This window comes from Lepidochelys kempii, chromosome 8 (genome assembly GCF_965140265.1).
Source record: "Lepidochelys kempii isolate rLepKem1 chromosome 8, rLepKem1.hap2, whole genome shotgun sequence".
NCBI classification, from domain to species: Eukaryota; Metazoa; Chordata; order Testudines; family Cheloniidae; genus Lepidochelys; species Lepidochelys kempii.
Window position 1 is genome coordinate 51,948,811 of NC_133263.1, and position 14,644 is coordinate 51,963,454.

Consider the following 14,644-nt stretch of genomic DNA (forward strand, 5'->3'; position numbering starts at 1 on the left):
AATTCCCCCTGAGCCAAGAAGGTCAGGCACATTCATCCACAGTTCACTGGGAAGGAATCCGACCATCTCCACTTAGTGAGGTACTAAGAACCATCAGATTTGCCCCCAGAATTCCTAGTGACATACAGGTGAGTGGAGCACCAATGTGCTCTCAGTAACTCAAATGTGGCTTTTCAGTGTGGCCATTCATACCCAGGCTAGGCTAACCTGGGTGCTCAAACCTAGATGCCAATCACCCAAGTTAATTCTGTAGTGAAGACATATCTTATATGGCCAATTTAAATTGTCAACGCAAACTGAGAATGGATAAGTCATGTTTATTTTATTCTAAGCAAAATATAACCTTTCTGAAAAAGGTTTATAATGGAAATTCTGACAAAGGCCTTCTTATAGTTGTGCTGCCGACTTCACAATAAAACAAGTGGGTCATACTGCTAGAAATAAAAGATGTTTTCTTGACCTAAAATTTACTACTCCTTGAAAGTCTTTTATATTTGTGTTTCACTGAAGGTGAGATCAGTTGTGCTAAGCTGTTGGAGCTGGGGGAGGGGGGAAGAAGAGGTTTTCAGAGTAAAGGTATAAACATTTGTCTGGTGAGTACTAGTCTGGCAAATCATAAGGAAAAAATTGTGAATTACTGCTCTAAATCTGAAAATCATTAAAAAATTTTATTTGTTCTTGTCATAAATTACAGAACAATCTTAAGTGTTGTGTTGGGGATTTGGCACTTTGACAACACTCATTCTGTAGGAGAGAGAGAAAAATAGAATAGTGTGCTGCATAGGGGTATGGAACGTGATAAATATTCTCCATGTATAATTCTTGTAGGCATGCCTATTTCATTTCCCTAATGGGGAGGCAATACAATTTATACTACTGAGGATGTTACTCTGGGAAAGACAATTATGCAGAAAAATACCTTTAGTCAGGCAAAAATTGAAGTCAGTAAATTGAGCAAATCTTCAAGTGCACTGCTTATGGTTTCCCTTGAGATGTGATTTTTGCAGTCTTGTAAGTCTTCCCTTGGGGAAATAATTTGTGTGTGTGTATATATGTGTATTTAATGTGTGTGTGGGTGTATGTATTGCATACAAAAAAGTACATTAAAAGAACAGTATTAAGGTTGCAATGTCAAGCACTCAGAAGTTAAGAAATGTCAGAATTAAGGTTGCCTGTGCAACCTTAACTAGCTCCCTTGTTTGTATGCATGGCAGTCTTTAATTACATGATCAGGGTTTTTTTCTAAAGGATACTGTTTCATTCAGTGCACTGGATGAACGATGCTCACTTAATGAGCTACTGTTCAATAATGTTTCTCCTTGTACATTGTGAGGCCCTATGCTTTATTTACTGCATGCTATTCAAACTCTACTCTGGAAACAGAATTGTTAATTTCCTCATGGGTTTTCTTATGGCGCTCATTACTATAGTATCTGAATGCGTCAAAAACAGTGAATTGTATTTTCATAACACCCCTATAAGATGAGTTGATATTATCCCCATTATATAGATGGGGAATGGAGGGATAGAGATTAAGAGATTAAGGTCAAAAGTATCCACTAATTTTGAATGCACAATTTGAAACACCTAGGAGCTGGGGGGTTTGAGTGTGTATAACATTATACAGCAGTTACTGTTTTGGGGGGATTTTTTAAACTTTTTATTAAGGCAAAGTTGCAATAAAACATTAACATAGTATATTGTACATTACTTATTCAGAATCAGGTTAATATGCAAAGAACCCGACTAATATATTTAAAGCACAGTTCTTTGAGTGGCTCTGCATAGTCCCTTTTATGGATACTGCACCGCCTTTTGGTCCCTAATGGTAGAATCCTCTCTAAGCAGTGTCTGTGTTTGGATGCCCCTCATGTTTCTACCCTCAGCATCTCTGAATATGCTGAGGGAAAGAATGTACAGTGGCTTCTACTAACTCAGTTCCTTCCAATTGTTGTGCCAGGTGGAAGTGAACTGCTCTGATCCGCTCAGTCTGGGAGTTTTCTCCATTTCTTGGTGTCTTTGTAATTGTTTAGTATAGTTATAGTTCAGTGATAAGTATACTTAGTTAAGTTAGTAGTCAGTTCTGGGTTATGGTGGAACTGAAGAAAAAGAAGAAGCCGGTATTCAACTGATGTGCTTCGTGTCCCAGTGTTGGATAACTGTCTTAGATGCCTGAAGTACTTGGCAGAGAGCCACTCTCCTTCTCGATGTTCCATCTGGTGGACTTTCGTGCCCAGAGTTCACAAGGAGAGGCAAAGATTGCAGGTGCTTAACCTTAAGGAGGCTCTTGAAGCTAAACCTTCTAGTTTTTGGCATTTGTTGGATCCAAGTTCTAAGGAGGCCAGTCTCTCTGCTCCTGTGACTTTCTCCAGCGAGTCAAAGCAGCTTAAAAGATTCCAGGAAATTGGAACCTTCATTCGGTCTGGCTTGGGATCCTGTTGCTCGAGTGGTCAGGACTTTGAAGGCACCAATGATGGGGAAAGTCAGGCTGCCTGCTGCAGAACCAAGAGTCATATTGTTGACTCCAGCTGTGTCAATTTCAGAGTAGAAGCAAGGAAGGAATCGGACATTGTTAGCAGTGCCAGATACCGCAAGTGAAATTTATTGGATCTGTCCAGTTCTGATAGGGTCTCTACTTTTCCAGGTTCTGATTTGAGGACTAAAGACTAAATTTGAATATTTCATTAGGTCGTCATGCACTATCAAGATCTGTGGCTTCAACCTCAGGTCCCGGGTCCATCTTCAGATCCACAAAAGATTTTTACTGGCTTCCAAGCATTCCTTGAATTGAAAGTTAGAAGGTCTTGGGGAAGAGACAGGGATTCTTCTGTTCAGAGGTTGACAGCATCTTCATCTAAGAGGAAAACAGGGGATTATGAGTCTTTCTTTTGATCCTTTTTTACCACCTCCTCCTCTTAAGACACCTACAAGGTCTCCAGAAATAATTTTTTTCTCTTGTTCATTTCTCTCCACACCTGGGGTCTGTTCCTTCTCCAGTGTGCTCTGTCATGGATCTGAGGCCGGATCTGTGTTTAGAGGAGGATAGAATAGAGAGATTTGTTTCCTCCTGGTTCATGCTTTCTTTGCTCTTTCTCCTATGGTATGTTCCCAATTCCCAGTTTTTGGGGTGACTAGTAGTCCTGGGCTCCATGATCTTATTGGGTGCCACCACAGGAATTTTTCAGTTGTCCTCCTTATGAACTGGAAAGGTGATGTTTCATCTTTAAAGGATTCAGCAGTGGAGAAATCCTCGTATTGGTTCCACTGGTGCCATTTGCATCCCAGACAGTGATGAAGAAGATGAGGCAATGGCTCCTCTTTTTGAACAAGAGCATACTGACACAGATTATGATCCTGATTTGTCATCAGATGAGCATGTGAGAGTGGCTTCTGCCTCTTCCTCTCTGGGGATGCTCTGCAATTCCATGACCTGATGGATTGCATGGCATCCATGTTGAACATACCTTCAGTAACTGGAGGAAACCCATCCAGTGTTTGACATTCTTGGGGCTACCTCCTAGAGTAGGATGTCATTACCGATTCTCGATGGTCTGCTGTACTCTGCTAAGACTGTTTGGTCCACTCCTGCTTCTTGCCAGCCTATTTTCAATAAGGCTGATAAATATCAGATACCTTTGAAGGGGTTTTTATATTTTAACATACACCTTGTTCATATTTTGCTCGTGGTGCTTGCTGCCAGTCGCAGGTTGAGATATGGTTCCACTTCTGCTGATAGAGAAAGGAAAGAGATAGGTGTTTTCCTCTTCCTCTCTTGTTATTAGGGTAGCAAATTATCAAGCAGTTATGGCCTGCTATCAGTTCCACTTGTAGGAAAAGATGGCATTGTTTGTGCAGGATTTAACACATGACAAAAGGAGATTGTGAAATGCTATGCTAATGGAGGGTTAAAATGTGGCAAAGGATGCCCTCAGAGATTTGTTTTGTCTTGGACTCTTCCACCAGAGGATTTGCTTCTTTAGTTACTCTGAGGAGACACATGCTTGGCTGCACTTCTCTTCTCTGGCTCTGGATACTAGAATTAAGGTTGAAGATTTCCCTTTTGAATGGGAGGTCTTTTCACTGAAAAGATGGATGAGTTGCTAGAAAACCTGAAGGAGACAAGATCAACAGCTCACTCTTCGGGCTTGATTTCTTCTACTAGGAGGACATCTCCTCCTCGTTTTCGTTATCAGAAACAATATTAGCCACAATCTTCCTCAACTTACTTCTCATTAAGTCAAAGACATTAGCAACAACACCAGCAAGGTAGGTATTTGTAGAGCGAATACAAGAAGTAGTCTTTTTAAATCGAGGCCTAAATCTAAACCAGCTGCTTCCTCCCTCTCGTTTTCATTGAACAGTAGGTATCGGATTTGATGTGAGGATTGAGAGTCGAGAACTAGTCAGCAAGGACCCTTCCCTTCCTTTGTTTGGAGACAGACTAGTCCATGGTATCCACAAATGGAGGCTTATTACGGATCCTAGAAATATATAGAAAAGTGCTATGCCATTCAGTTTGAGAAACTGCCCCTTTCAATTCCTCCTACCTGTCTGTTTTCAGGAAACCTTCTCATTAGACTATTCTACTTTGAGAAGTGCTTCTGATAGGGGCTGTCAAAGAGCTATCACATCAACATCTGAGGGGTTAGGCTTTTTATTCAAGATATTGGGGGTGGATGGGTTCATCATCTGATTTTAGATTTAATACATTTGAACGTTTCAGTTCTTTATATTGATTCTGGCCTCCATAAACCCTTCATTTTCAACTATGGGTTGGTTTGTGACACTTGATTTAAAAGAAAAGGAGGACTTGTGGCACCTTAGAGACTAACCAATTTATTTGAGCATGAGCTTTCGTGAGCTACAGCTCACTTCATCAGTTCTGATGAAGTGAGCTGTAGCTCACGAAAGCTCATGCTCAAATAAATTGGTTAGTCTCTAAGGTGCCACAAGTCCTCCTTTTCTTTTTGCGAATACAGACTAACACGGCTGTTCCTCTGAAACCTTGATTTAAAAGGACACATATTTTCATGTTTTCATCAGATGCAGTCATCAGAAGTACCTTTTGTTTTGTGGTGGCGGGATGCCATTTCCAATACAAGATGTCGCCATTTGGCTTGTCCATGGCATCAAGAGTATTTGCAAAGTGCCTCTTTGTGGTAGCAGCTCATTTGAGAAAGCAGAGCATTTTTGTTTATCCATATTTGGACGATTGGCTATTGAAAGGTGCTGTTCATGATAATCTGTTAAACCACATTGCCTATACAACCACCTTTTTTCAGACATGGGGCTACTTTTGAATGTCAAAAAGTCGACTCTCCATCCAGCTTTCAAGGAAGCAGTCCCTGCTCCAAAGCATGGGGACACCACAGCGTCTCAAAGAAAAGGTCACTAGAAGCTTTAAAGATGGGCAAAACGTAATTTTCACTCACCTCTTTTCTCAGAAACTGCTGCATTGTTTTTGGCAATTACAATAAAATTTACTTAATTTTCTTAGAAAGTCAGATTATATTGAATGAAGTCTAGATTAGTGCAGCTGTAAAATAACTGCCTTAATTAGAAATGTAACTGTAATTTAGATAATGCAGATTCTCTAAGTTTTCCTAATGAAATATTGAAATGAACTCTGAGGTGACAGTGGGGTAGTGGTAAAAAAGGAAAGCTGAAGACTGCTTAAAGTCCAATGGAATCCGACAGTAAAAGCCTGACAGAGAAAGTGACATACTGAACCTAGTTTTGAATGACAAAAGGGAAATGGAGAGATGAGGTGGATGAGGTAATATCTTTTATTGGACCAACTTCTGATGGTGGGAGAGGCAAACTTTGGAGCTATGCAGAGCACTTCAGGTTTGGGAAAGGTACTAAGAGTGTCACAGCTATATAAAAGCTCAAACAGATGGTTTTGCATAAGTAGTTAGCACATATTCTAAGGGACCATTCAGGGTGAAGTGTCATTTCACAGGAAATATTTTGATACAGGGCGTGGGGAAATGCACATTCCAAAAGTACTGTGACAGCAGCCACAGTTTGAAAAAAAAATCTTATTTCTGAGAGCAGAATTTTGAGTTCTTGTTTGGACTTACTGATATTTCCCATGAAATTGCAGTTAGTAACAGATGGAGAAGAACTTCATTTTGTGATTACCATGGCGCCCTCTCTCTTTTATTAACACAGGTGGGTTTTTTTTAAAAGGAAACATTTGTTTTAGGGGAATGCTGTTTGTTCAAAGAGGAATGGTCATTAAATCCCATTGTTTCCGACTGAATAAATGTTACATAAATGTGTTAGCTGATGTTACTTTGTATTTTTCAAGCAAACGATATGCCAGCCTTCAATATTTGTAGCCATATATTTTGTTTTTCCTTTCGGTTTATTCTCATGAACCGAAGATGTCTAAAGCACTTCATTAAACAAGTTGGGTTTGGTTTACATGCACTTTGTTAGTCCATACATATATGTTAGGCATAGTGCACACCGCCTTAATATTGTGTTTTTTCCAACACGTGGGCAGTTATATTAACTGAATTATGTCTTTCCCACAATCCTGTCGCCATCCATTCACTAATGTCAAGATATATAGCCACAGTACCTGCAAAGCTGAAGTCAGCTTTGGCACTGGAAAATATGAAACATGTCAAAGATAAGATACGTTTGTTCTCTGTCCTAGTACAAGTTGCAAGGTACTTTCACAGGAACCTGATTTGAAATGAAGTATCCAAAACTGAGAAAGAAGTCATGGTGCCAGGAAATACAAGATAAAAAACTAGTTGGTGCTTAGTCTTAGGTGATGTACAGAGTGCTTTTACTTAGTAAACAACCATGATATAAATATTAGGTAGGGTTGGAAGGGGGGAGTATATTGTGAGCACCTCTTCTGTGTAAGGTGAATTTCATGCTGTGAGAAACAAGCTTCCCTGAAGGATTCTGTGAAGTAATAATTCTTTTCTTTCTGCGTTGAACTGCATTGTCTTCAGTTGATAAACTTGGCTATGCTTCACTGTTTGGTGTCTCAAACATTTTTAATATCAAACGACAAGTGTAGTTAAGCAATTGGCTATATTATAGACAGTAACTTTTCAATTTACCTATGCATTGATACTAAACATGAAATGAATAAAAATAAAATATTTACAAAAGCCACCACTGGCTAATCATACATTAATCTACAACAGGGGTCGGCAGCCTATGGCACGCATGCCGATTTTTAATGGCATGTTGCTGCCTGCTGGGTCCCGGCCGCAGGCCCCACTCAGTCTGCTGCCAGCCTAGGTGAACGGAACCCCAGGCTGGCAGCGGGCTGAGCAGGCCAGCAGCATACGACCAGCATTTTAATTTAATTTTAAATGAAGCTTCTTAAACCTTTTGAAAACCTTATTTACTTTACATATGACAATAGTTTAGTTATATAATATATAGACCTATAGAGAGAGACCTTCTAAAAAACATTAAAATGTATTACTGGCGGGCAAAACCTTAAATTAAAGTGAATAAATGAAGACTCGGCACACCACTTCTGAAAGGTTGCTGACCCCTGATCTACAAAGATTGTGTTTCAGACCTGTAGTGTATTGATTGATTGAGTCCGAATGTAGCTTTAATTGAAAGAACCAGCTATTGGCGTGCCAGCCACAATAGTGTTATACATAGCACCTATCCTAGAATGATTTTGTCTAAGTGGTTGAGAATGTGAACTTCTGTTCCTTTTAATGCCCCAGGATATACTTCGTCCCTTAGGACATTCAGCTAGACAGTTAGGTGGAGGTACAATGTGTCTTTACAGCAGATATGCAAGGATGCAATTTAGTCTACAACTCTCATCCTTACTAGGTATTACAGAGTAAGCTGCTCTGCCTGTACTGAGGCAGAACTTCTCTCTAGTATAATCTTTTATAGGTTTGGAGATGGGATTTTCACAGATCTCTTACTAAGTTGTGGTGTAGGCTTGTTTACTCTGAAAACGCTTTCTAATCTTTAAATGGTATTTCTCCAACTAAACAAACTCTGTTCTTATAGTGTTCAAAATGACAGATTTGAGATATTCACATGATTCTGAATATTTTATATTGTAAAATGTTACCATTTTAAAAAGTCATCAGCTCACAACTTCAGGTCCGTGCAGTTTTGTGACTATTAACATTTGAGACTGATTAACTTAAGAATTGGATTTTGAATCATTTTGTTGAGCAAACTAGTAAATAGTGCTATAGGTGGGACTGTTCTTTGTTAATACTTGACAAAGTCAACTTGAGTCTATGAAACCAAGAAACTCTTTACTCTATGCTGGGTTTCTTGTGTACCTAATCAGTACCTGGAAAGTATGAGTGAAGTAGTAAAAGTCCCTTCCATCCATTTATATCTGAGCCACAAGAGTGTCAACCCAAATTTGCCTTAGAAATACCACTCTTTCCTTGCTTTTGAAGTTGACCTACATCTTTCCTCATCTAGGCAAGCACAAATGTCCCCAGGCTGCATTTATACGAAGTTTAGAAATAAATTAATATAGTAATTAACATTAATTTCTTTAACTGCATCATATTTTCTGAATTTACTATGTAGTGTCAACATGTTATAACATGCTGAATTCTGTTCAAGTCATGAACTAATAAAAATGAAAAAAAAATTGAATTTTAATGCCTTCTTGGAAGCTGAGATTAGATTGCAATTATTTCAAAATGCCAGTTGGGTCACAATTTGCAAAAGGTTGAGAAAATGTGTATTTCATATATTCTAGTAAAACATTTTTTAAAGTTTTTACCTATTTTGCTGATTATCTTCGAGTTTTCAAGTGATCAAGAATGATTTTCCTATTCAGTAGCATGCATACCATAGATAGCACGGCCTGCATGCCACATGTGTTCAATACAAAGACAAATAGAAAAGATATGAGCACTGTGGAATTTACTCATGCATTTATAAGAGTGTTTGTGTTGTTAGAATTGTATTTTGTTTTTATTGTGCTAAGAAAACATTTCTCCTAAACGCTTTGATGGGAAGCAGGATACACATGTCCTGTAAGAAACAGGCTACATTATTAGCAACTATTTTATGTTGAATTCACAACTTCATGTGGAAAAAACTTTATCGTTTATTTGCAACAAAATATATTTCTGCTGGCAAAACTAGAGTTTCTCTCCAATTTTCTGTCTACCATTTTAGGGTGCAAACTCATTGTGTATGTAAATGTTAAAACAATGTAAGATCAGATATACATTGAAAGTAATCTTATAATCAGTTTTTAAAAAACTATTAAATAACTGAAAATGAATTCATTTTCACATTAAAATAAGACAAATAGTTTCACATTTTTACATTTAAAGGTTGAACTGATCTGGAGAAACTTGTACTGTAATCTAAGAACTATTTTAATCATTTTAATGGCTGCAATTAATGTAAAATGTATAGGGCTTTAATGAAGATCAATATTTATTGCAAATGTTTAACCATCTTGTGTGTTTTGTGAATTATTAGAAGCTGTATATTTAATACATATTGTATCACAGTGAGAAAGTTTAAAAAAACAAACAAACCCAAAACACTTGTAGCACTTTGGAGAACTAAATTGTGCAAAATAAGAGTTTAAATGTAACTTTTTTTTTTTCCTGGAGCTCAAGCACTGAAAAGTTTTATATTTGATCACTTGAGATGGTGAGGTATGGGGGAGGGGTTTTTTCAGTCAATGGGTCTGATCATCATCTGAACTGCTTTCAGGGAATATGAACCTCCTCTGTACTCAGCCCAAAAAATCCCATCCTGATATTTGCTTCTGTAATGGCCTCCTCTGTACCACACTCCATTAAGGTTAGAATGTGCGCAAGCATTGTACCACCAGCCTCCTTTGTGAAAATGGGCACAATTTCCTGTTGGGAGAGAATAAAATAAGTGAAACCTCAGCACTTCAGAGGGGAAATAATAGACCATGGATTCTCAAACTTTTTGAATCTATGTCCTACATATTAACATAGTGCTTGTCTTGCAAGCCACTTTGCCTCCCATTTGTGATGAGATGAATCACTTCTCCTTCCACTTACAGTTCTCTAAACTCCGTTGCAACTACAAACTGCAGTTCACAGAAGATTGCTGGTAATCTGAGGAGAGCTGGCTGGTCACATGGTGCTGGCTCTGCTCTTTGATTTCAGCTGCTTAATTATAATGAAAGAAACTAAAAAACATATTAAATACTTTATTACTTTCCTATGTAAGCAATCGTTAAGAATATCTGCTGTAAACTATTCTGAAGTACTTTTGCGGGAGCAACATGACTTGTGCCTTAAGTTTCAATTTCAGTGATTTGTGGTGAAGTTTACCTTATGAAGGGAGATGGTGGTCAGTCTTCTCCGAAGTTTTAAAAGTAACAATGATAACAGCAATTGTTTTAAGTTATCATTATTTTTAAGATCCTACCTACGTTGAGGGCCAAAACTGGACAATGATTGGTGCCATAACACGGTATGTTTTTCTGTGGGTCATTTTCAGTTTTTAAGCAACCAACAATTTTATATTAGAGCTTTTTATCATTAAAGGGGCATCATCAAAAAGAATAATATTTTGTCAGAAAATGTTGTACTTACTATAGATACAAGTAACATCCAAGGCCCTGATCCTACGAAGACTTATTCATCTACTTAATTTTATTCACCTGTATATGGTCCCATCAGTGGGACTACTAAGTAATTCAAGCTAAGCACATGTACAAATCTCTGCAGATAAATTTTTCTTATAGACAATGACTCAGTTAATCCATCTTGATAAGAATCTTTAAATTATTCTGGAGCATGAAGTGTTTGATCTGAGTTTCTGTCTTCTGTATTATTTCTCGAAACAGTTATATATGCAAAAGGTGGCACTACCAATGGAATCTGTTGCATTGAACAGCTTTTTCATATGTATAACATCATTAAAATTCCCTTACCTGTGTATGTATCTCTATCTCTGTCCAGTGTTGTAAATTGTTTTCCATTGTGCCATATCATGGAGTCCCCTGCATTTCCCTGGTAAGTTCCCAGACGCAGCCTATAGAATTCACTTTCAGGCTCCAGGCGAAAACTGCTGTATTCTGCATAGACTTTCTTATTACTCCAGTCTTCTAGTTCAATCAATAGCCTATAATTGTCCTGATTGGTAAGCATGTAAATATTTTCTAGTCCCAGCCAGTACTCTCCATCAACATTTCCAAATCCTTTCTGTACAAAGAAAACCAGAATATGAGGTTAAATCTACTAGTTTTTCTGAATCTATTGAATGAAGACATTTATCAGTAGTAGTAGTAGTAGCAGTATATCCCAGTAGAATATGTGTATCTAAACTAAAAACTGTTAAGCTTTTAAACTTCTGCGCCACCCTTTCAATTAGTTCCTTTGGGCCAATTTCTGTCACCTTTATTCAATCTAAGTAGTACTACACTCCATGAGTTGTCTCACTGATATCAGTGGGACTACTGGCAGTGTAATGTATTACTCAGCATGAGTGAAGATGTCAGAATCTGATCCTTTGCACCTTTGATTTCCACAATGTGCTTTTTGAATACTGGAACAATATTTTCTGTGGCACAACAAATGTTGTCCATTAAGACCATATGACTAACCCATTGCATGAAGTACTTTGAGGCACAAAAGATAATTATAGATGAGTAAGCCAATTCTCAAGATGCATAACTTTTTTGTATCTTTTACAAGGTAGACTGATTACATATATAATGAAATACCAATCCATCTGTGTACTCTAGATTTCAGTTCTAGTAAATTCAGTAAGGCTATTGGTCTTGAATCACAGACTGCTGGTATGATACCTTTTTGCTAATATTTGCAAGGCATTGTTTCCTTTCCCTAAGAAAATATCCATTTTACTATCAATGTCTAAAGTGTTTGGAGTTGTAAATAAAATACTCATTGTTTTTCTTTTAATTATGTGGTGTTTAGTAGGATTACAAATTCTTTTTCTCCATAAAACACTCTAAGTGAGAGCTAGTTTGTGGGCCAGTTTTCCCAAAAAAGTTAAGCAATTGAAAAACCAATTGTGTACACCCAATACAAAACTTTCACTTGATACTGAAATATTCAGAGTTACACTCTTTGAGGCTATTGAAGGTAAATATTTTATTTAGATTGTGTGTAAAAAGTCTGGTTTTGTGCTTTATTATTTTAATCTCCTTTTTCCTTTTATAAAAGAGGGGATAAAGTAAAAGTTTATTTTGTCATCAAGGATACAGCTTTAACAGTCAGATTCCAAGAAATTCAAAAGTTAAACTTCTTATAGTAGCCTTAATTCACTTCCTTTGCACATTTAAAAGGTAAAATGTATAACATATAACCAGCCATATATGATAATGCCAGTTCACAGGCAAGTCTGTACATTAGTCTTTGTGGCTTAACTCCTTCTTAGCTTTTACTTTTCTTGTTTTTTTCACCTCTTCAGTTTTTGCTCATTCTTAGTTCTTAGGTAACTATTTTACTTCTGATTCTTTTTCAAGTGTTAATCTTGTAGCAAAATTAACTGCAGTGGAGAAGAAATGCATTGAAAAATAGCATCTTGTGAATACTGATAGCAGATTCTAGTGGTTACTGTCCCCACCAAAATGAAGCTGTTACTTTTCTGAATTCTAAAACTTACCTTATAACTGTCCCAATTCCTGAAGAAATTGACAGATCCATCTGTCCTTTTCTGAATAACTGCCCAGCCTCCAGGGTCCAGGCTGTTCTCACACCATAACTGTACTGGTTCATTGCTGTTTTCTGGTTTGATCATATAAATCCCACTGTTGGAATGCCCAGCTTCTTTGGCTTGTTGACAGTCTTTGAAAGGACCTGTTTGAAAAGAACTGCCTTAAGCTTAAGCTTATTTTTTAAAAATGTGCATGCGGGACACAAGTTACATATAACATGTAGTTAATAGTGTATGTACAAGAAGACTTTGTATTGCAATGTAAGACTTTAACTTAGAGGTGGTAAATATCTGAGATCCCATTTTATTCTTGCTGTTTCCTGCTAGAAAGTACGTACTTTCTAATTTTAACTGCAAATTTAAAACTTCCATTGTAAACATTGCAAAACATCCTTTCCAGTTTATTTGGTTAATTTTATACATTTTGCCTATTTTCCCCCACCAACCTTACAAATAGATAACTATTTTGCTAAACAGGTAGTGCATTTTTTGACTCTCTACACCTGTTGTTTTGGTAACTTTTTTCTTTATTGTGTATCACAAATTACACCCTGATATTAGATAAGCAAATAATGCAACTTGCATTTCATAACTACTTTAGCTTGTATAGCCTTACCAAACGTCAGATACTGGCTTACTTCTTCCCTATAATGTATACATTTGAAGTGGTCATAAAGTAAAAGGTAAACTAGAATGCAGCAGAACTAGCATTTAATTAGAAAACTTTTATCAAATTCTGCAAACCCTCTGACAGGAACCTTTATAAATCCAATGATTTTTATACTTCCATTTCTTGACAGTTATAATATGTGTGCATGGCTGTTAGCCAGGATAGCATGCAAGCAGTGGACCAGATATTTTTGAGCAGATAATAGTGTTCATTTGTTGAGTTTCAAATCTACAGTTACGTAGAAATGCAGCTGTTGACTGTAGCTCTTCAAAGTTCTCTTTTAGGCTCTGAGTACTATATTTACAAAACATACTCTCCACTTCTGAAAGATGATGTATGAGCGTTCAGTAGGAAACACTGTCAGCTTACATTTTGGAAAGCCTTCTTATGTTGGTGTGTCCCTCTTAAAAGATTACAAATCCAGCTATAATTTCTACCTCCACTAATCCCTTCCCCCACAAAAAAAAATTAATGCTGTTTTACAACATCACTATTTATATTGATTTTTGGACTGGTTTTAGACCATCTTCTAGTCAGCTTTTTTCATAATGAAGAACTGGATATGTTCTGATAATGGCTAGCTCATGATGAATCCCTTAAATGCAACTGATTTGAAAAATCAGTATACTTAATAAGTCCAAATAAAAGTTAACATTCTGTTTAAAGTGTTTGATTACTATTTTGTTGTGTTTATAGTATAATATAAACATATTAATAAATTGATCAGTTGTCTCCATATAAGCTCATGCTACATCTAGAGTAACCATTATTGGGTTACTATTCTGATACTGATTTGAAACAATAAACCTAGCCTGCCCAATTAACAATTTAAGCAAATAGTAATATAGTGATTATCTTTTAAAAAAAATACTTTAAGAGGTGGGATTTTTTTTTCCAGTGCTCTTCAATTACTAAGATGATGGACTAGATACAACAATCTTAATTTGATCTCTGCTCTATTTTGGAACAAAAAGATGGATGTGCAATTTCTGACCTTTGGTAATGCACCTGCTAAATTCAGGGCGAATATTCCATATATGAGGGCAGTCTGGAAGGAAACACACTGAAGTTTGTTGTGGTATCCCTTTAATGTTCTTGCTTAGTGAAAACCATTTTCACCCTTAACTTCATCTTAATGGAGGTTCTTTATCAGTTTCTTTAAAGACTTGTGAGTAGTAGTCTGATATTAGCTGTGGAAACCTATAATCAACTAGGATATCTATAGAACTAGTCCATAGCTGTTAAAAGTTGATATCGAGCTTGAATCACCATGCAGCTTGAAGTTCTGGGCAAATGGAACCATGACTTATTTATTAC

The 14,644-nt window shown here is 37.0% G+C and overlaps 2 protein-coding genes across 12 annotated transcripts in view; one reads left to right on the forward strand and one right to left on the reverse strand.

Annotated features, from left to right (window-relative positions):
- The window catches only part of RALGPS2 (Ral GEF with PH domain and SH3 binding motif 2), a 279,019-nt gene that overhangs the window by 157,203 nt on the left and 107,172 nt on the right, over nt 1–14,644 (forward strand). The window lies entirely within an intron of this gene.
- Nucleotides 9,328–14,644, reverse strand: part of ANGPTL1 (angiopoietin like 1) — a 29,276-nt gene continuing 23,959 nt past the window's right edge. For 4 of the 5 annotated variants that reach the window (XM_073356504.1, XM_073356502.1, XM_073356503.1 and 1 more), the window contains 3 exons: nt 12,607–12,800; nt 10,910–11,180; nt 9,328–9,857 (listed from right to left, as the gene is read on the reverse strand). In XM_073356504.1, the coding sequence (XP_073212605.1) occupies nt 9,670–9,857; nt 10,910–11,180; nt 12,607–12,800 (653 nt within the window). In that variant the 3' untranslated portion in view covers nt 9,328–9,669. Of the gene's footprint in view, nt 9,858–10,027; nt 10,160–10,909; nt 11,181–12,606; nt 12,801–14,644 lie in introns of those variants that run through there. The other variant, XM_073356506.1, reaches the window with a different exon arrangement.